Genomic DNA, 19,801 nt, shown 5'->3' with positions numbered 1-19,801 from the left:
CCAGGTGTCCCCGCCGAGAACGTGTACACTAAAGTGCAGCACCTTGAAGGGGAGACTCTGTCTGTGCAGTGCTCCTACAAGAGCCGCAAAAACCACGTGGAGGGCAAGGTATGGTGCAAAATCAGGAGGAAGAAGTGCGAGCCTGGATTCACCAGGGTCTGGACGCAGGGGCCACGCTACCTGCTGCAGGATGACGCGAAGGCCAAGGTAGTCAAGATCACCATGGCGGCCCTCAAGCGCCAGGACTCGGGCCGGTACTGGTGCATGCGCAACAGCTCGGGGACCCTGTACCCTCTGACGGGCTTCCTTCTGGAGGTGTCTCCAGGTGAGCTGGCCCGCCAGGGCACGGGAGGGGAGAGGGTGTCCTCCCTGCCCCAGTCTCCGTTCGCAGCAGATATAGTAAGAATAATAATCCATCTATGGGCCTGGGGTGGCGCAGGGTTTTCGCAATTTTTACTGACATCTTCATGGGCGTTATTGTCCCCATTTTACCGATGAAGAAAATGAGATCTAAAAAGCCCTCTGTGGGGGTGCCCGGGTGGCTCAGTCGGTTGAGTGTCCAACTTCAGCTCAGGTCACGATCTCACAGTCCATGAGTTCGAGCCCCGCGTCGGGCTCTGGGCTGATGGCCCAGAGCCTGGAGCCTGCTTCCGATTCTGTGTCTCCCTCTCTCTCTGCTCCTCCCCCGTTCATGCTCTGTCTCTGTCTGTCTCAAAAATAAATAAACGTTAAAAAAAAAATTAAAAAAAAAAATAAATAAAAAACCCTCTGTGGATCTCACCTTGTCCAGGGTCACAGAGCTAGCAGGTGACAGAGACAGGATTCATACTTAGGGTGCTGTGTGCTTTGTTTTTATTCCATCTTCTGTTAAATATATATTCACTGCGTCCCTAGCTATGTGCCAGGGACTGTTCTAGGCTCTGAGGATAGAGGGGTGAGCAAAAGCAGACACAGCCCTGCCCTAGGAGAGATGACAGGCAGTCGCACATCATCAGACAAATAATTGTAGGTAACCATAAACGTTCTTAAGAAAATAAAGCAGGTCAGTGTTTTATTCAGTAATTCAGTGGCAGAGGGAGCCATTGAGGTGCTGGAGACCAGAGAGGACTCTCCTGAGCAGATGACATCAAGCAGAGCCCAGCGTGATGAGAGCTTTTTAGCCCTGTTGAAATATGGGTCCTTCAGAGGGTATTCTAGGTGCATGTGCAAAGGCCCTGAGGTGACAAGGAGCTGGGCCTGTATAAGGCAGGCCTGTGTGGCTGGTCCATATTGAGTGTGGGGCAGAGTGGCAGGAGATGAGGCTGGAGAGTCAAACAGCAGCTGTAAAGTCTCTGATGTGGAGTTTGAGTTTTATTCCAAGTACAATAGGAAGCTATTGGAGAATTTAGAGGGGTGTGTTGTGGCTTGTCTTTAAGAGCCTAATGGCTGTTTTGTGGAGGATGGATTGTGGAAGAGGGTAAGAGATGGGCACAGAGACCGCTGTTGGGTGTTCTGGCTGAGAATGACAGTGTCTTAGAGTAGGACGTGGGCGCTGGAGGCGGGGAGAAGTGGAGGGGCTCAAATCTATGATGTTCAGACCTCCTGCCCCCCGCCCTGTACACTCTGGAGGCAAGACGGGAATCTGCTCGTGTGGGAGGTGAGCGAAAGGGACGAATCAGGAGTGACCCTAAGGCTTTCTGTTCCATCAGCGAGGTGCATGACGGTACCATTTATTGAGTAGGGTGAATCTGGAGAGGAGCTGGTTTGGAGGAGAAATACCAAGAGCTATATTTTGTCCTGTTAAGTTTGAGATGCCTCCTGGAGCCCCAAATGGGCAGTAGATGTGCAGCCTGGAGCTCAGGTGAGAGGTCAGAGCTGGGGATATACTCGGAAGTATCTCTGTGAAGATAGTTTAAAGTCTAGGGGATTCGAGAAATCCATACAGACAGAAAGCAGATTGGTGGTTGTTTAGGGCGGGGGGGGGGGGACAAAAGGAGGAGGTAGAGGAGTCACAGCTAAAGGGTGAGGAGATGATGCAAATATTCTAACACTGGCTGTGGTGGTGGTTGCGGGACTCTGAATATACTAAAGACCATTGAATTTGGTGCTGTAAATGGGCACAGTATGTGGGATGTGACTGGTGTCACAATGAAGCTGTAAAAAAAATCAAGGGAATGTAGGGGCCTCCCGGGTGGCTCGGTCAGTTGAGCGTCCAACTTCGGCTCAGGTCATGATTTTGCAGTTCGTGAGTTCGAGCCCCACGTCGGGCTCTGTGCTGACAGCTCGGAGCCTGGAGGCTGCTTCGGATTCTGTGTCTCCCTCTCTCTCTGCCCCTTCCCCACTCATGCCCTGTCTCTCTCTGTCTCTCAAAAATGAATAAACGTTAAAAAAAATTAAAAAAAAAATCAAGGGAATGTAAAAGCTCTCCCTTGAGTGTGGAAAAGGAGAGTTAGGGCCAAGCCCCGAGGTAGCCCCCCCCCCCCGAAATTTATACGATAGGAAACGGCGAGGAACCAGCAAGAAAATCTGAAAAAAAAGCAGCCAGTGATGACGAAATTTGTTATCCACCCTTCCGCATTCTCCTGATCCCTCTGTATCTCCCTTTTCTGTGGGACTGAGCCCGGGCAACTACTGTCTCTGAGATGTGGAGCCAAATCTCGATCCCCCCTCTCCAGTTCTGCTTCAGACCCAGGGAAGAGTGGAAACCAGTGTAGTGAAGTCTGCCTTTGTAGGGATACAAACACGGAATGGTTTCACTTTTCTCTTTGCGCACCCCCTCCCCTTGTCAGATCTCACGTTCCACCTCTTAAAGGCCATTTGGGGAGATTCCGACTTTGCAGACCTTTTCAGTTATCAGGAAAACAGAAAAATCCACAGCCCGTTTAAAAACTCTAATCTTCTAGCAATATATGCCCCTCCACTCCTTCCTGAAGACCAAGCCACCTGGAGTGGGGAAGGGGGTAGCCTGCTGCCTAACTCCCTCTCCTTCGTCTCGGCAGGTAGGGAAGGTGGGGTTCTTGGCAGTCCGCTCTCCCTGCCATCCCCTGCCAACCCCCTGGTGCACCGAGGCAGGGGCGGAGGCAGGGGAGTGGTAGTGTGTCTTCACTGCCTGCTGTAGGAGTTCTCTCTCCGTGTCGGATGTCACTCTTTTGTACCCAGCCCTTTGGGATCCTCTGTGAGGTGGGTGTCCAGATGCTGGCCCTCCCAAGGCACCTATGCATGAGTTCTCTGGAGGGTCTTTGGGGGTGTCCCCACTGCTGCGTAGGGTGATGGTGGAGATCTGGCTCCAGGTCAGCCTCTTCCCCTATCCCCACTCTCACCAATGTTGCTTGTTCGGGGGTCCCTTGCCCAGAAAGATGGGCACCTTCCATGGTGGCCATTTGGCCCTTTGGAATGTGTCCGTGTGATGCACAGTCATGTCATGTGACAGCGCACGGCAGCCCTCTCTCTCCCCCACTGTTTCTCTCCAGTTCCCTTGTTCTCTGAGGATATAGTTTCCACATTGCCCCAGATGGGACCTGGAGCCTCCTGCAACCCCCTCCTCTTCCACCATCCAGTCGCCACCCTTCTCGAAAATGGGATGTAAAAGGCTAAGGTGATGGGTGAGGGTAGCAGGTGTCTCTTCGTAAGCCCCTGAGAAGGGCATCTGACTCTGCTGCTTGAGGTGTTCTGTGGAGTTTGGGCCTTTAGTGCTTCCCTGTGTTTTGTTTTTTAAGTTTGTTTGCTTATTTTGAGAGAGACAGAGACTGTGCCAGTGGGGGAGGGGCAGAGAGAGAGAGAGAGAGAGAGAGAGAGGGAGAGAGAGAATTCCAAGTAGGTTCCACTTTGCCGGCGCAGAGCCCGACACGGGGCTTGAACCCACAAATCTGTGAGATCATGACCTGAGCCAAAATCAAGAATCTGACGCCGAACTGATGCCCAGTTGCTTCCCTGTCTTCAGTCCCTGGGCCCTACTTGCCAACTATGGAGCACCTGGAAAAGTCCCTGTTCAACATCATAGTGAAGAAGCCTCTTTGGCCCACAGGAATGAGGAGGGTCTGGAAGTGACTGGAGAGATGGGGGCGGGGAGGAGAGTGTCCTCTGGGCCCAGGTGGCCCGACAGGGCAGGCTAAAGAAACAGAAAGTCTCTTCCTTCTCCCTGACCAACAGCTGGTCACTCAGCAGAGCAGAGCCCTGGGTACAAGACCCAGGAGGGGAGACAGGGATCCGCTCCCATCAGCGAGACCCACTCCTGATCTAACGTTCCTCCCTCTCTGTCCCCTTAGCCTCCACCATCAAGAGAAGCACTCCTCTTCCACAGCTGGCCAGTATCCTCCAGAGTGGAATTGTCGTCACCGAGGGCCCAGCCCCCACCTCAGGCCCCAATGCCCCTTTCACCACCAGTGTGACAGTGCTCACACCTGGTCTCTTCACCATGACCAGACTCGTGCCCTCCGCTGCCTCAGGGTCCATCAGACTGCCCTCCATGACAGGCTACAGCTTCACCAGCGCTGGCTCCTCTACCATGGGGCCCGGGAGGACCGTGGGGTCCCAGACTGTGACTGTGCCCCCCAGTGATGCCGGAGCCTCCTCTGCCGGCCCAGTGTCTGTGTCTACCAGGGCTGGGCCCCCGCGTGCCAGATCACCCACCACGGGAATGTGCCATACCAGTGGGTCTCTCATCAACAAATTATCCCCTGACAGGTACCCGGGGGTCGTGGGGCTGAATGACGTTTGACCGGATATGGCGGCCATTCTTGGGGCCTCCACTTAGAGCCGACCTTCCCTTTCAGGAGGCCCGTCTGGCCTGCTGCTGAATGGCGGGTGGGTAGGACGCCAGAAGCTGGGAAGGAGTGGTGCCATCCATACGGGCTGGCAGTGGGAAGTGAGGGTGAGGAGGGGTCAGCCTAAGAGTCTGTGGTTGAAGAGGAGAAGGTAGGGGCAGGACAAGGATGGGCCTCGGGAGTAGGAAGTGGGAAATGGGGGATGCTTTAAATTGGGTTCCCCCGGAAGCCACCTCTGGGACCAGGAATGCTGGAAAGAGCACGGGGAAATGAGACAGGGAGCCAGTAGAGAACCTAATCAAGCCACCACCACTGTGGGCAGCGGAGCTCAGCCCATGGGGTGGGCTCTGGGGCCCTGTGTCAGACGCCCACCTGAAGGGCAAGAGAGCTGTGGTATTAATACACCTACTCCCACTGGCCATTGGTAGAGGGCTGCCTGTCCTGGGTGGCAGAGAGGGCTCCAGTAACAAGAGAAAGTCCTCAGGCCAAAAAATATTTGAATGGAGGTGCCGAGGGCTGGTGTACACGGAGTGATACAGGCAAGGGGTTACAGGCTGTGCCCCTCCCGCATCAGCTGCAGAGGACAGAAGAAGGAAGGGCCACCACGAGAGGCTCCCACTGTGAGGACAGCAAGACTCTCAGTCTCCTCTGTCACAAATGGGGGTCCCTTAAGAGTCCTCGTCCTCAGCAGTGAGCGGGTTTGGGGAAACAGTGGAGGAGATGCTCCCCTCCACCTGGGACTCTTCCCCTGACCCCCAATCTCCTCACTTCCTCCTGCCACAGCTGGGTTCCCAAGGAAGGGAGGCCATCACCCCGGCCAAGACCTGTCAGGATTTCTCCAGGTCTGGCTCCTCTCCTGCCGCACGCAGGAAGACATGGGTCTGGGAGGAGGGAGCCAGGTGCTCACCTCTTCCCCGCTCCGTCCTGTCCCTTCAGGCACCAGGATTCGTATCCCATTGTGCTCCTGGGGGTGCTGACCTTCCTCCCAGTGCCTGTGATGTTGATCGTGGTCTATGGGTTCTGGAAGAAGAGACACATGGGGAGTGAGTACAGCCCACCCTCCCAGCCTCCTGAGGGCAGAGCACTGGGGCTTGACACGCTTTCCAAAGCGCCCGCCTGCACTCCATTCCCAGGCGGTGTGTCCTCACCTTTGTCGGCCAGAAGGACTGCTTGGCGCCCAGGGGAGGGAGGAGGGTGGGTGAACAGGAAGGGTGCCGCATGACCCTCCCGGGGCCGACCCAGCAGAAAGTGGAGGGCAGAGCCAGAAGGAGGGATGGACTGGCCCAGGAGGGTAGGGGGAGGGGAGCACCAGAGCCCTGCCCTTCATCTCTGTCCTTGTCCTTCCAGGCTACAGGGTGTGCAACAATCCTGCTAGAGCCTGGAGGGACCCACTTGGAAGCCCGGAGCCTCCGTGGAAGCCTGCTTGGTCCAAGGCCACTTAACTGTGGAGTAGGAAAGCTGTTCCTGGAGGGGCCCAAGAGGCCAGGGGAGGATTAAGATGGGGACCTGTGTGAACCGGAGCCAGACCGATGCTGGACTCAGGCCCCCCACCCTGCCCCCCGCAGAACCAGAGGCTGCTCTTGGCCCGCTCAGACCCCTTGGGCTGCCAAGAACCTGAGAACGCTCAGAATGGAGGGCACCAGGCCGAAAACCGCAGGGCAAGCCACCGAGGGGACCCTGAGTCCCAGGCCCCCACTGGGTGGCAGAGAAGCCTTGTAGTGAGCTCAGGAGCCCCTTGTATGCAGCAGAGGGGAGCAGACGGGTGGGCCGCTGCTCTCTCCCCATCCCGAACCCTGTGCCTTCAGCCGCCTTCTGCTCCCCTCAAGCTTCCCCACGTGCTTGGGGAGGAGAGAGTCTCAGAGGCAGCCGGTGTCTCAGGGGCCCCGCCCTGGAGGAGAAGAAGGAACAGTGACCAAGAGTTGGAGATCCACAGGGGTTTGGCAGCAGGGGACCCCAGAGCGGCCTAAGCCCCCCACCCTTGGGGCCCCGCGCCCTCTGATGGGCCTCTGGATGTGCCCTGCCTTGACCGCAGTGCCTGTCCCTGAAGTCCTGGGAGCCAGCCAGCAGAGGCCACCAACCCACTGCGGCCTGTCACCCATTGGCAGGCCCTCTAAGGACAGTTGTGACCAGGCCGCCCAGAGCCCCTTGGCTGCAGGACCAGCCTGTCCCCGGACGGGGGCTGTACTCAGGGCTCTTCCCCTCGGTTCCCAGCTGCGTGCCTGAGCTCTCACAGAAGGCAGAGGGCCCTCCAAAGTCCACCGCAGGGGAGGCCATGGCTCAGAAAAGGGTGGATCGCCCACCCGCCCCAAGGACTCATTGTCCCCTGGGAAGAGAGGAGCCACGTGGGACCCAGCAAAGACAGCTCGGAGCTGAGCACAGCCTGGAGGAACGCCTGGGGCTGGAGGAGGGCAGGGAGTCTGGCCTCTGCTTCACTGGCCTCCGCTCAGACTTGGCCTCGCCTGCCGTGAAGGCTGGAGAGTATGGGCTGGATTCCTCCCCTGGAGCAGGGGCCCTACTAGTCTGGAGCAACTGGAATAAGCACCTAGGGATCAATGTGGCATTTCCACTCTCCCCCTGGAGCAGGGCCCTCCCAGGAAGGACAGCAGATGTCATTGTCAGGAGAGTGACACAGCCAGGGCCTCGATGGGTGGCTGGGGGGCCACTCCAGAATGGAGGTGGGGAGACAGGAAGGGACAGAAGGTAATCCTGGAGGACCGCAGGGAAGAGGCATCTCTTTCCTGCGTCCAGAAGGGGGCACTAGAGGAGGGACTCAGATTGACGAACCCACAAGCCCGGTGTCAGGACGTACACACACGCGCGCACCCAGAGTGATATCGGTCCTCTCTACCAGGAGGGCGTGCCCACGACCTTGGTGTGCAACTAGGAGGGGGTTCATTTCCCTGGGGAACACAGCTCCCCCAGAGCCCCACTCCATTCAAGATCCTGCAACAGCACACTTACAGCCCCGCCTGTGGGAGAGCCGCAGAGGGCTCAGGACGGGGACTGAGGGATGCTCCCTGTCACTGTGTGACCCTGTGCAAGTAACTAACCCTATCGGACCTCATTGTCCTCTGTTGTGAAAGAGGACACTAACTCTACCTCCCAAGACTGCTTTCAAGGATCAAGTAGAGTGACAGGAACCTCTTACCACCGAGTAAATGCCTCCTGATTGCTCGTCCCCAAGCTCTTCTCCAGCTCTAGCGTATGGTTTGTCCACACGAAAGCCCTCTGGGCCCTATTTCTCTGTTGTGCCCTAAATTGAAAGGGGCTAGGGAGGGCAGAGGGACACACAGGCAGGCCTCAGGCGGTGGGTGCTGGACCTAGGCAGAGGCCTTCGGCTGTGCCCTGATGTCAGGGTAGCTGTTAGGGGACCCCCCCAACCCTGTTTGCCGAGGATGAGGGGCTCCTGGAATTGGGTGAGCCTGTACCAGGTGCCCACCCTTGGAGCCTGCTCCCACGTGAACTCCCCAGGAAGGATACAGGGTACTGGGAAAGGAATACAGAGCCCCCGCCCCGGGTCTCCAGCCCTGCTGGGGCCTGGGTGGCCTCTTTGGACCTTCAGTGCTCTGGGACATTTTCCTGAAAGCCCCAGCCTTTCATTTTTCTCCTTGTCCTTATCCTTTTTCCCCTGGAGCTGCAGGAGGATCCAGATCCTCAGGACATCCTGGGCAGGGGGTGCATGGTGGGGGGGGGGGGTGGGGGTGGGTATCACACAGGCTGCTGCTGCTGCTGTTAGTGGCTAAGGCAACAAAGCTTCCTGAGCAATCGACTGTGATGACAGGACACGCCCATGGAGGGCTTCTTGCCGTGACCAAGGGCCGGGACACGTAAAGAAAACCCAGCTTGGGGGGATGTCTGCTCTGCGGAACATAGAAGACACATCTGTCACCGTGGGACACACGCTCTCCCGCTGGAAGTCCAGCAAGCAAGCCTCAAGTTCACGGTCCTCCCAGATGGCTGCAAAAGTTTTCTCAGTCTGCATCAAACTGAGTCGGTGTATCGTCCTCCTTCAGGCTGATGGACTTGTTACCCCAGGGCTGGGAATAGGGAGAGCGGAAGGCCTCCTCTGCCCGCCCCTCCCCCCAGGGGGCTGCCTCAGCTGCAGAGAGAGGCCTCACCAAGGGCAGTCCCCCTCCCAGGGTGGCCCGTCACCCCTGACCGGCTGTCGCAGGCTCCAAAGCCCTGGCATCTCCTTGCCACCCTGGAGAGCATCCCGTCTTCAGATCTCTGCAGGCCTGAGCTTCCTGTTGACCTGTCCTTCTCTTCCCGGCTTGGTCCCCGGGCATGTTAGGCCTCCCGTGCTAACCTCCACCTCAGAATCTGTGCCCCCACAAACCCGACCTGCCACACTGCATTTTTACAAGGTGTCCTCCTTTCTTCGTTGTTTATTAACTATACACAGCCTGTGGTGATTGTTTTTCTGTGGCTCTTCTAATGACAATTATTCTTAAAAACATGCTTGATTACTGTGGTCTTTGGACAAATGCTTGGGGAGTGATTATGGCAGGCTGGGAGCTGGGGACATGGGGTGACTGGGGTGGGGAGACTCCCCTCCAACCTCCCCGATCCTCTTCCCCCACCCCCCCCTGCCAGTTATGCTCCCCTGCTTCATTCTTTCCCACCCTTGCCAGAATATTCCCTGATTCCCTGCACCTCTTCCTGGAAATGACTCTCCCTCTCTCTTCTCCTCTGCCCCTCCAGTCCCCACACAACCCCCCCAGCTCCCAGGCAGGCCTGGAGAAGAAGGCTCAGACCACTGGGCACCTCCAAAGTGTCCCCTAACTGGGTCACTCCCCGTCAGCCACTGCTTTACCGGGTGGGGAGGAGGTAGCTGAGGGCTGGGAGGAAGTGGTCAGCTAGAGGAGAGAAAGAAAGGAGAAATAGGTTCTGCTTTCACCAGAGTTTCTTCCTGGGCTTCCACAGCTTTCTACATCCCAACCCCAGTGCGACAAGGAGGAAGAGGCTGAGCACGAGACAGCCACAGCAGTAGCCGCAGAGTCCCCTGGAGACTCAGTCCAGTCTCGGGGTTGACGCCTTTCAGGGCTCACGTGTAGCACCTGCAGCGGGAAGGTCCCCTCCTCCCAGGCCTCCTACTGCCCCGTTGGAGCACGCTTCTTCCCCCGGACCAGCGAGGGTGGCTGTGCTGAATCCCCACCCCTGTCCCCCAGCCAGAAGCTCCCTGTCCTCGGGACTTCCTCTCCCACCCCGGCTCAAGAAGAGGGCCCATGGCCGGGGGGGGCACACACCTGCTGCTATCTGTCCTTCTGATGCTCCTGGCATCACCAGGTGATGAGGACTGAGGGAGGGAACAGGGCAAGAGGAGGGTGAGGTGGCCGGGTGAGGCAGGCCAGAAGGGGACAGGGGCAGGGTGGGGCTGTGGCCTGAGGCTGCCTCTGGGGCCCTTTCTGCGGAGGAAGGCACCTATCTCCTGGCCCCGCAGTGGCAGATGAACTGCTCCCTGACCCGAGTTTCTTTTCAGGCTCCTGGGAACAGAAGTCACTGTTGCTGCGCAAACTGGAAGGGGAGACGGTCTCCGTGAAGTGCCTGTACCCGCCCTGGACAGGTTCAAACATGATGAGAGTCTTGTGCAGGGACATTTCAGCAGATACTTGTATCGTGTTAGCCTCCAACACCAGGCTCCCGAGAGTGTCCGGGGAACCTCGAAACTCTATTCAGGATTATTCCAGTTTAGGCTACTTCATCGTCACCATGACTGAGCTCAGGGTGAAGGACTCCGGATTTTATTCATGTGGACTCTACAAATCCTCAGAGATCTCTGTTCTCAGAAAATTCCATCTGGTGGTATCTCGGGGTGAGTTCTTGCCCTTCTTCGTGTGGTCCTCAGCCTTCCTAAACCACAGGTGTTAGAGCTAGAGAAGACTCTAAAAGCATTTTCTTCTTGGCTCTCACAGCCGAAAACCAGTGCCCTTTGCCCAAGGTCACCGTGAATTAAAGGCAGAACCAGCAGAACTCAGACCTGCTGGCTCACTTGGTTCTTCCTTTCCCATCACATGTGTCTCTGAACAGTTTTGTTGCTACTAACAAGACTCGTCCGTTGATTTCTAATGACTGTAAGGCTCCCTCAAGTTTGACGAGACTGGCTGGTGACTGGGCCGCTCCTGGGCATCCCCACCCCTGACCCTAACCCCTAACCTTCTCTCAAAGGGTTGTGCTTGAGTCCCAGGAAGCCAGTTGGGTTAACAAATGGCGGACAGGCAGGAGGCAGCCAGTCAGTGAGGCAGACGTGGGGCTTCGAGGGTGAGGTTGGGAGGTGCAGCGGCCGAGGGCTCAGAAGACATGGGTCCTTACCCTGGCCCTGCCCCTTATAGTCGAGAGACCATAAGCCTCAGATGGGGAGCTTGGCGGTGCTCCCCATCTGAGGCCCCAGGTGTATTTCTTGAAAACCTCCGAGTGGTTGGGGCACCTGGGTGGTTCATTCGGTTGAGCGTCCGACTTCGGCTCAGGTCATGATCTCACGGTTTGTGGGCTCGAGCCCCGTGTCGGGCTCTGTGCTGTCGGCTCGGAGCCTGGAGCCTGCTTCAGTTCTGTGTCTCCCTCTCTCTCTGCCCCTTCCCCGCTCATGATCTGTCTCTGTCTCTCAAAAATGAATAAACGTTAAAAAAAATTAAAAAAAAAAACAACCTCCGAGTGGCAAACCTGCCCCGCCCCCCCCACCGAGTTTCTCTGTGATGGCTGGAGCCTGAATGGCATCTTCCCAGACCCCTGCCCTCCTTCCAAGCCTGCTCAGCCATTCTGTGAGCTGGGCACCCGGAGGACGCAGGTCAGCTGCTTGGCCGGTCACCGCCTAAGCCGTGGCTCACCGCCCTCCCCCATGTAGGGCAGGGGCTGTGCTCTAGAAGGGGAATCAGAAACCTTGAGACCCACTCCTGTGCTGGAGGAGCCCACAGCGCCCTCCCACCCCAGGAAGGCAGATACATAGGTAAAGGGTTAGGAGCGTGGGTGGTGGGCAGCATAATGGAAGCATGTTGGGTGGCGGCCCAGTGGAAGGGAGAGACCAGGTTGGTGGAGAAAACAGTGGTGTGGATTCTCCTGGAGGACTCCCCAGAGGAGGTGATACCGCCTGGGCCTTACTGAAGGAGCAGGACCCCCAGACAAAAGTGGGGGCAGGTGGGAGGGATGCATTATGGGTGGAAAGTACATGATATGTTCAAAGAACACAGAAAAGACTGTGGAATATAGCCAAGTGATGGTGTAGTCCTAATCTAAAGCCACTTGCACGGTGGCACTTCACTGTGAGGGAAACCCAACATCACTCAGAGTAACACCCCCACTTGGCCCAGGGCCCTGTGTGGGCCCATCCTCCCCAGGGCCACGGGCTAGAAGTGGGGAGCCCGCAATGTGGAGCAAACACATGGGAGTGCTCCTCTCGTGGTCGTGTCTTTCAGCTACAACCACGCCCTCCACCACGAGCACCAGGAGCACTACAGCCTGGACCTCCGCCGCCAGCTCTGTCACCGACAGGTACTGTCACCTGCCTCCCGGTCCTCTCCGTCCTCCACTTCCTCCCCCCCCCCCCCCCCCCCCCCCCCCCCCCCCCGGCCATGGCCAACTGTGCCAAATGCCTCCAGCTACCACAGACGCCTGGCTCTCAGGGGGGCAGAATGCTTCCGGTCACTTGCCTCAGGCCTCTTGGAGCCTCAGTTTTGTCATCTGCAAAATGGGGCCAGTGGACATTCTCACCTTACAGCAGGGTTGCTTACCTTGGGCAAGGCTGACATTTGTTGCAAGGGGTGTCCCGGGCGGCAGCGTCCCTGGCCTCTGCCCATGGGACAGCAACAGCACAAACCTCCCTGAGACCACCCAGGTGTGGCAACCAAACCAAAATGTCTCCGACACTGCCAAGTTTGCCTCGGGGCAGAACCACCGTCTTACGGAGTTGCTGTGAGGATTAAGTGGGATTGTGTCTGGCCCAGTGCCAGGCATGTGCCCAGAGCTTCTTCCTTGGCCTCTCCCCTCTTCCAGCCACAGGCGTCCGGGGGAAGGGGGCACTCTGTCGTTACTACAACCCGCGGCCTGATTTCTTCTCTACCCCTGCCTGATGGGTTCTAGGCCCCGACCCCCCGGGACTGACTTGATAGCCACTCTTATTCCAGACTCCATCCTCCCTGCCGTCTCTCCACCCACCATCACTGCGATGGGAACCCGGGGCTCTCACAAACCATGGTTCCTTGCTTCAAGGCAATATGTCCAGAAACCAGGTGGAGATGGTCATGGAGCTGAGAGGTGTCCCTAAAGTGGCTGCCTCCGGGGCTTAGGGCTTCGACGCTTGCCGCCCTGGGGAGCCTTTTGTGGTGTGAGAAAGCCTGTCTTTGTGTTCTGCCTTCGACTTAAGACAGGCCCTATCCAGATGTGTTTATCATGTGGCAGAACTGTGGGTCACAGGAAACCAGTGTTCTCTGAGAGCTGGGCGCCTCTCACAGGCAGGCTGAGGTGACAGAGCCGGGACCAAGAATAGTTTAGGGGAGCAGGTTGGAGGGGTGAGTGCAGACCCTGCAACAGGGGCCCGGGGGCAAGTCAGGGGACAGCAGCCAGAAAAAGGAAAAGGAGCAAAGACAGCAGGCATTGGTACCATTCCCCTTTCACAGAGGAGGAAACATAGCCCAGACGTGGCTAGACGTGCATGGCTTACGGGGCAGAGGCCTTGACCATGGGACTGCCTCCTGGCCAGCTCAGCGGGAGGGGCTGTCATGATCACCACACGCGTGGGGAGAGGGATGGCTTCCCCGCAGAAGTTTGGCTCCCACTTTCCTCACCCTGCTGGCTGTTCCTTATTCCCAAGCTCCGAAAGCAATTGGCATCTCATCATTCCCACCTCGACGGTGGCCGTCCTGCTGCTGCTGGTGCTCATGGTCCTCATGATCCTGTACTTCAAGAAAGCCCGAGGAAGTGCCGGGAAAGGTAAAGCCCAGAGCTGGTTCAGAGCAGACCACTGAGGGCGTGGCCATGATGTCCTCGTGCCCACGAGCCGTGAGGACCAGGCTTATTGTGCCCATTCTACCACCAAGGAAATTGAGGCCCGCAAGACAAGGTGGCCAGGATCCCCTGGGTGCTCTTGCTTTGCAGAACAGCAGGCAGGATCATTCTCTTCAGAGGCTCAAGGTCAGCTTCCTCTAAGCCTAATTTGCCTAAAATTGGGCATTCTGCTATCATTTTGGGATCGTATAATTTGCCATATTTTTATAGGTAAGGATTTACTTTTTTTATTTTTTAAAAAAGCTCTATTTCTGTTGAGAGAGGGAAAGTGCAAGCAGGGGAAGGGGCAGAGACAGAGAGGGAGACAGAGAGAATCTGCACTGACAGTGTGCAGCCTGACACAGGGCTCCGTCCCACAAACCGTGAGATTAAGACTTGAGCCAAAGTCAAGGGTTGAATGTTTGACTGACTGAGCCACCTATCGTTAAAGATTTTTAAGCAAATTTATCTAAAAACCTTTCTGGTCAACGGTATTGGTTTTTAATTGTCACTATTGTTTGTATTTATGTTTTCTTAATTTTCTTAATGTTTTATTTATTTTTGAGAGAGAGAGAAGGGGGAGGGGCAGAGAGAGAGGGAGACACAGAATCCGAAGCAGGATCCAGGCTCTGAGCTGCCAGCACAGAGCCCGATTCAGGGCTCGAATCCGCGAGCCAGGAGATATGACCTGAGCCGAAGTCGGATGCTTAACCGACTGAGACACCCAGGCGCCCCTGGTTGCCACAGTTGTTTTTAAATTTTGTCTCCCTAAAAGCACAAGAAGGACTTTTTAATCTTCTGAGTTGTAAGTTTTTAGCATTAACATTTGCACAAGGCTTATCAGTTTAGTGCCTTTCAATGATTCCTGCCTTAGTTTTTGTTGTTTGGTTTGTTTAGCATGTATGTGCTGTGTATTTATTAACCATATAATCCAGTGTTGTGTCTGTTGACAAGATTGAAATGTGGAAGCAAGTCAGGGTTATGCTGGGCCGTATTGATTTTAATTTTTCAAGCTATAAAAATCCTAACGTAGTAATGGATTGTAAAATTTAAAAAAAGTTTTTTTATGTTTGTTTTATTTTTGACAGAGAGAGAGAGACAGAGGGGGGCAGGGGCAGAGAGAGAGGGAAACACAGGATCCGAAGCAGGTTCCAGGCTCTGAGCTGTCAGCACAGAGCCCGACACGGGGCTCAAACTCACAGACTGTGAGATCATGACCTGAGCTGAAGTCGGACGCTTAACCGACTGAGCCACCCAGGTGCCCGGGATTGTAAAATTTTCTATCCGTACTTTTCAAACTGTGCAAAGCCAATTTAGTGGGTCGCAATACTATTTCCATAAAACAAAATAAAAAGGTAAAATGTCACAGTGGTTTGTACACTCTGGAAGGACAAATATTTTTTCATTGGACTTTTAGGGGTGTGGGGGGGGGGGGCGCACGTATATGTAGGAGTGTGAGTGTGTGAGTGTGTGTATTTGTATGTGCCGGAATAAGATAAAATGTTTCTCATTGTGGCTCCTGGTCCAAAAATTTGAAAGACGTTATAGATAACTTCCCCAGCAAATAGATTATACTTAAATTGATGTTTCAGTTTGGAACTTTCAGTGACTTGAGTTGATTAAGCTTACCAGTTTTATGCAAATGAGCCACAGGCCGCCAGCTTGATTTGCTCCTTATCACTAACCTCTGTTCTCTGGACACTCCTCTGCACTGGCCAAGGCCTGCGACCCTACTGTGACCTCCCTGCAATGTCCTGGGCAGGGTGGGATTTCTGGGCCGGGGCCCCAGCCCCTCCCCTGCCAGGGTCCCCTCTGCCCAGAGGGGGCCTCCATCACCTCTGCCTTCGCAGGAGACTGGAGCCTAGGGAGCGGTCCCTGCCCCAAACTGGACTCTTTTCTTCACAGGTGAGGACAAACTCCACGTCTATGACAACATTTCAGTCCAGAGGGAAAAGACCACTGAACACCGGAAAGACTCCTCGTCAGGGCAGAGGCGATCTCAGGTTTCCTGGGTATCTGTGTTGTCAGTGTTTACTGTCTTTTTTAGCTCCCCAGCTTGTGTTTACTTGTAGTTTCTGTTCAGTCTGGACCTGGAATCACGTGTGACTCCTCATGTTGCCTCATCTGCACGTACCCATTGCCCCATATTTCCCAATTCAAACCTCTTCAAGAGAGAGAAGTTGACTGCTTCAGCTTTTGACCTTCACCCCCACAGGAGACAGCTATTAATGGGGGTCCATCCCATGGGTCCAGAGCCAGCCTATGGCGTGGCTTCCATCAGTCCAGTTGGCTAGGGGGAAGAGGGCCTCACGGCACAAGCTTGGCTCCCTAAGTGCTCTCTTTTCGGGAGCTGAGGGCCGAGCTGTTGCCCTTGGGTAGGTGTGTCTTGTCTAAAGATCTGAGACTCTTAAAACCACAGAATCGCAGGATTGGGAGGATCTAAAGCCATCTGGTTCAACCCTCTGTAATGCTGGAATCAACTCTACAAATGGCACCCCTACCAAGTGCTGTTCTAGCTCAGCACTACTCAAACTTGAGTGTGCATAAAAGTCACCTGGAAAACGTGTTCAAACAGAATTTCTTGGGCCCCTCCCCCAGAGACCGATTTAATAGATCTTGGGTGGAACCTGAGATTTTAACAAGCTGCCAGGCAATGCCGGTCCATGGATCATACCCAACGTAGCCTTCCTTAGCCTATTCTTAAACATCGTCAGTGATGGCAACTCTGCTGGCTTCAGCTATTCCCAGAGGCTCTGCAAGGTCCATACTCTGTCCCACACCTTATCCCTGTCTCTGTTCTCTACCCAGCTCTGGGCAGCCTGGGGGCCACTGACCATTCCCAGCTATGATCTGTACAATGAACATCTATCTTCTTTGATTCCCAGGGCTCCAATCAACAGATGGGCTCTGACGAGGACTCTGGGGCCATTTGCTATGCTTCACTTACCCACCTGAACAACTTTGACCTTGAGGACTCCATCTATGTCAACACCCACCCCAACCTGAGGCCCACGCCTGACCCCCTTCTGACTGTGGAATATGCCAGCATCTCTGGAAGCAGACCCCAGCCCTCCAACTTGACTGCCCTGGAGGGGGAAACTCAGGAGCTGAAGGCAGACTTCACTGGGCAGTGAGCACTTAACAAGTACCTGTGAGGCGTGGGGTTGCCCTACCAGTGATACGGGGACTTTGGTGGGACAAAGATGGTCCCAAACCAGCAAAAGGTCATCCCTTCCTACAAAGGAGGTGAGGAAGGGGGAGGAGAAGAAAGTCCTTATCACTCCAGAGGAGAGAAACTTTGAGTCTAAAGGCTGTGCTGGACAGGCTCTGGGGCCCATAGAAGGGGTTTCTAGACACCTGCCTGCTCCCTTCCCCAGGGTCTAGGAGGAAGGCTATTAGAGCAAAGTCCAATTAGATAGGGTCTGGATCCCAGTGCCTCCGAGTGACCCAATGTTCTCCCCGCTCTGTGACCCTCACTTCCTTCCTGACCAGGGGCTGTGAAACCCTGACACACTGTGCAAGTTCCTCTTTGGTGACTCTCCTCATGAAACCCCCCCCATCCACCCCCAACTACCTCTCAGGGCTGCTAAGCCAGGCTGGAAAGTTCTTTTCCTCCACCAGAGCTCCTTCCTGACCTCCTGATTTTGATTCTCACAAATGACCCTGCCAGTATGTGGGCAGTGTCCTCCACTCAAGAGTCCCTCCTAACACTTGGCCTTGCTGGGCAGGGGTGGGAGGCATGGGAGCTTCCTTCCCTATAGTGGCCCCCGCAGCCACTGTAGGGAACTGACCTGGGCTCCCTCCCCTTCCATGGAAACCATCAACTACCTTGCTAGCTTCATCTCCAACAGAGCAGGCTGAGGGCCACCTCCTGCTTTGCCCAAGTACACTTCCACAGGGCTCTTACGGAGACATGGGCCCTCTTTTATTCTGCACCTCCAAGGAGTGACTCTGGATCGTGGGAATTCTAAGCCATGGGGACAGAGGGTGCTGTCCTACCATGTCATGGGAAAGATTGCTTGAATTGCCGATTCATTACTTCTTAAGGGTGACATTTAAAGATCATCAAATCCAACTGCCAGTGGGAGGCCAGATCCCTTCTGCAAAATTCCAGTGAGTCATACAGTGTCTGTCCCAGTCTCTTGGAGGACAGGGGATTCACTGCTTATTGGTCAGTGTGAATGGTTTTGTCAGACAGGAACTTGTTTGCCATCAGTCACAGTGAGACATCAGCTTTGCTTCCAGGATGGGACCTGAGGGTGTGGCTGCTTCAGGGCCAGGAAGGGAGAGGGGTTGGAGAGGAAAAGGGTGGGTGGTCTGAGGTCTGGCAGGCTGGGGTGTGATGATGAGGTCTTCTTCAGGGAGGAAGGCAAAGTAATTCCTTGTCACTTGTGACATCCCAGGTTCCCAGTGTTAAGGATGTGGTTCTGTCCCGAGTCTGTGGCTGTTGGGGACATCTAGGAACAACCCCGAGTTGAAAGAGGTGGAGAACAGGATGCTCTGAGCATCACCTTGGCTCCTCAGGTCTCTTCCCTGCCCCTCCAGTGCTCCAGATTTGACTACCAGAGGCTGGGCACCTGCTGTATCCTGACCTCTCACCCTACCCGGCCTTGCTCTGAGAGGGCCATCAGCACTGACCTATGGCCTCATTAGACCTCTGGTCCTCTGTTGTGCTAGGCTCCTGACAGTGCCTCTTGGTCTATATTTTAGTCTACATACCCACTGGGGGAGCCCATCTTCACCATGGTCTTCTCAACTCGGGTTTCCTGGCTATAACACCACGAGCCATCCCAGGGGTCAGGTTCCTTCCGCCACTGTCCAAAACCAAAGGATTTACTCAGACTAGAACCCCTGGAGCTATAGGCATTACACATTATTTATAGGGGCCTGCTGACCTCCAGCCACTGCTCACGGGCGGTGATTAAGTCTAGTAAGCCAACAGTTATGGAGTGTTTCTTATAGCCACATTCCTCTACATACCTTAATGGCTTAAACAACCTCATAAGGTAAGTGCTTTCCCTTCATTTTAAAGATGGGGAAATTGAGACGCAGACAGTTTAGTAATTTCCCAAAGTCTTATAGCTAATAAATGGTGGATCCTAGACCTGAAATTTTAGCCACAGTGCTTTTGGGTCCCTGTTCCCATTGCATGTACGCATGCGTGCACATGCACAGGGGGTAGATGTATGACAAAATAGTAACACCAAGCAATCATGGCAAGAGCTGAAGAATGCTAACGGTGCTAGGAGAGGATGGGAAGTGTGACCTTTTCTGATAGAACTCCAGGAGCCAAGAGGGGATGGTAGGGCTGTGGCTGATGTAGCTGGGGAGTTTGAGGAGAGGGATTCTTGATTAACCAGTGTCCCCAGATAAAAAGGCCTGGGTCCCTCCTGCCCACAGTGCCCCAGGGAGGGGACCACCCCTTCTGCCACCCAAGGCTCAGGCCCCACAGGAGAGAGATGCTCTTCGACCTTTGGGACACCAGCAGGCTTTAGGCACCATCCTCAGAGGGCCTGCCACCCACTGCCAGTTGGACCCTCCCTTCACCTTGCCCCCCACTATGCTCTTTATTCACGCCCCACAGTATGTCAACGTTTTGTTCATCGACTTGTCTGTTTTCTGTTTTGGTCAGTGTTTCAAGCCACTAAGGTTTGGGATAGTTTGTTACCAATAAACAATAAATAATCAAACTGAAGAACCAAGACAAAGTTGAAGAACAAATGGAAAAGGAGATGGTCTTACCTGACCGGAAACCAAGACTTAGTGTGATGTTCTCACAACCACAGTGTGATCCTAGACTAGAAAATCGACCAGGGCAACAGAATTGGGGGGTGAGAAGTGGGAACCTGATTTTCTGCCAGAGCAGGCATATGAAACAGGGGCAGAGGAGAGGAATATGCCATGGTCCAGGAGCAACCATCTATCCATATGGGGAAAATAGAAAATTAGATTCCTGCCTATGTCTTACAGAAGAATGAATTCCAGGTGGGTTACAAATCTCCATGTCAATAGCTGAGCAATAAAATGTTTAGACAAAAATGTAAGCGTTTTCATGACTTCAGGGTACAGGAATATTTCTTGAGCAA

General features: G+C 54.9%; 2 protein-coding genes across 7 annotated transcripts in view; both read left to right on the top strand.

The window, feature by feature from the left end:
* LOC122219891 (trem-like transcript 2 protein) overlaps window positions 1–9,196 on the top strand; it is a 47,893-nt gene extending 38,697 nt beyond the window's left edge. For 2 of the 4 annotated variants that reach the window (XM_042938702.1, XM_042938704.1), the window contains 4 exons: window positions 5–325; window positions 4,245–4,662; window positions 5,679–5,785; window positions 6,090–9,196. In XM_042938702.1, the coding sequence (XP_042794636.1) occupies window positions 5–325; window positions 4,245–4,662; window positions 5,679–5,785; window positions 6,090–6,184 (941 nt within the window). In that variant the 3' untranslated portion in view covers window positions 6,185–9,196. The remainder of the gene's footprint in view (window positions 1–4; window positions 326–4,244; window positions 4,663–5,678; window positions 5,786–6,089) is intronic. The other 2 variants (XR_006202597.1, XM_042938703.1) reach the window with 2 other exon arrangements.
* Window positions 9,197–9,321: 125 nt separating this feature from the next.
* LOC122219892 (trem-like transcript 4 protein) lies at window positions 9,322–19,801 on the top strand. 3 transcript variants are annotated; one of them, XM_042938707.1, is made up of 6 exons: window positions 9,327–10,028; window positions 10,222–10,554; window positions 12,149–12,224; window positions 13,543–13,661; window positions 15,621–15,727; window positions 16,601–19,801. In XM_042938707.1, the coding sequence occupies exons 1-6, from the start codon at window positions 9,968–9,970 to the stop codon at window positions 16,847–16,849; spliced, it is 945 nt and encodes a 314-aa protein (XP_042794641.1). In that variant the 5' UTR covers window positions 9,327–9,967; the 3' UTR covers window positions 16,850–19,801. The 3 variants fall into 3 exon arrangements, with proteins under 3 accessions (XP_042794643.1, XP_042794641.1, XP_042794642.1); XM_042938708.1 differs by having other exon boundaries at window positions 9,331–10,028; window positions 15,621–15,718; XM_042938709.1 differs by lacking the exons at window positions 12,149–12,224; window positions 13,543–13,661 and having other exon boundaries at window positions 9,322–10,028.

The sequence above is a fragment of the Panthera leo genome, chromosome B2 (assembly GCF_018350215.1).
Source record: "Panthera leo isolate Ple1 chromosome B2, P.leo_Ple1_pat1.1, whole genome shotgun sequence".
NCBI lineage: Eukaryota > Metazoa > Chordata > Mammalia > Carnivora > Felidae > Panthera > Panthera leo.
Note: the sequence above shows the minus strand (reverse complement) of the source record. Positions and strands in the feature narration are given on the sequence as shown.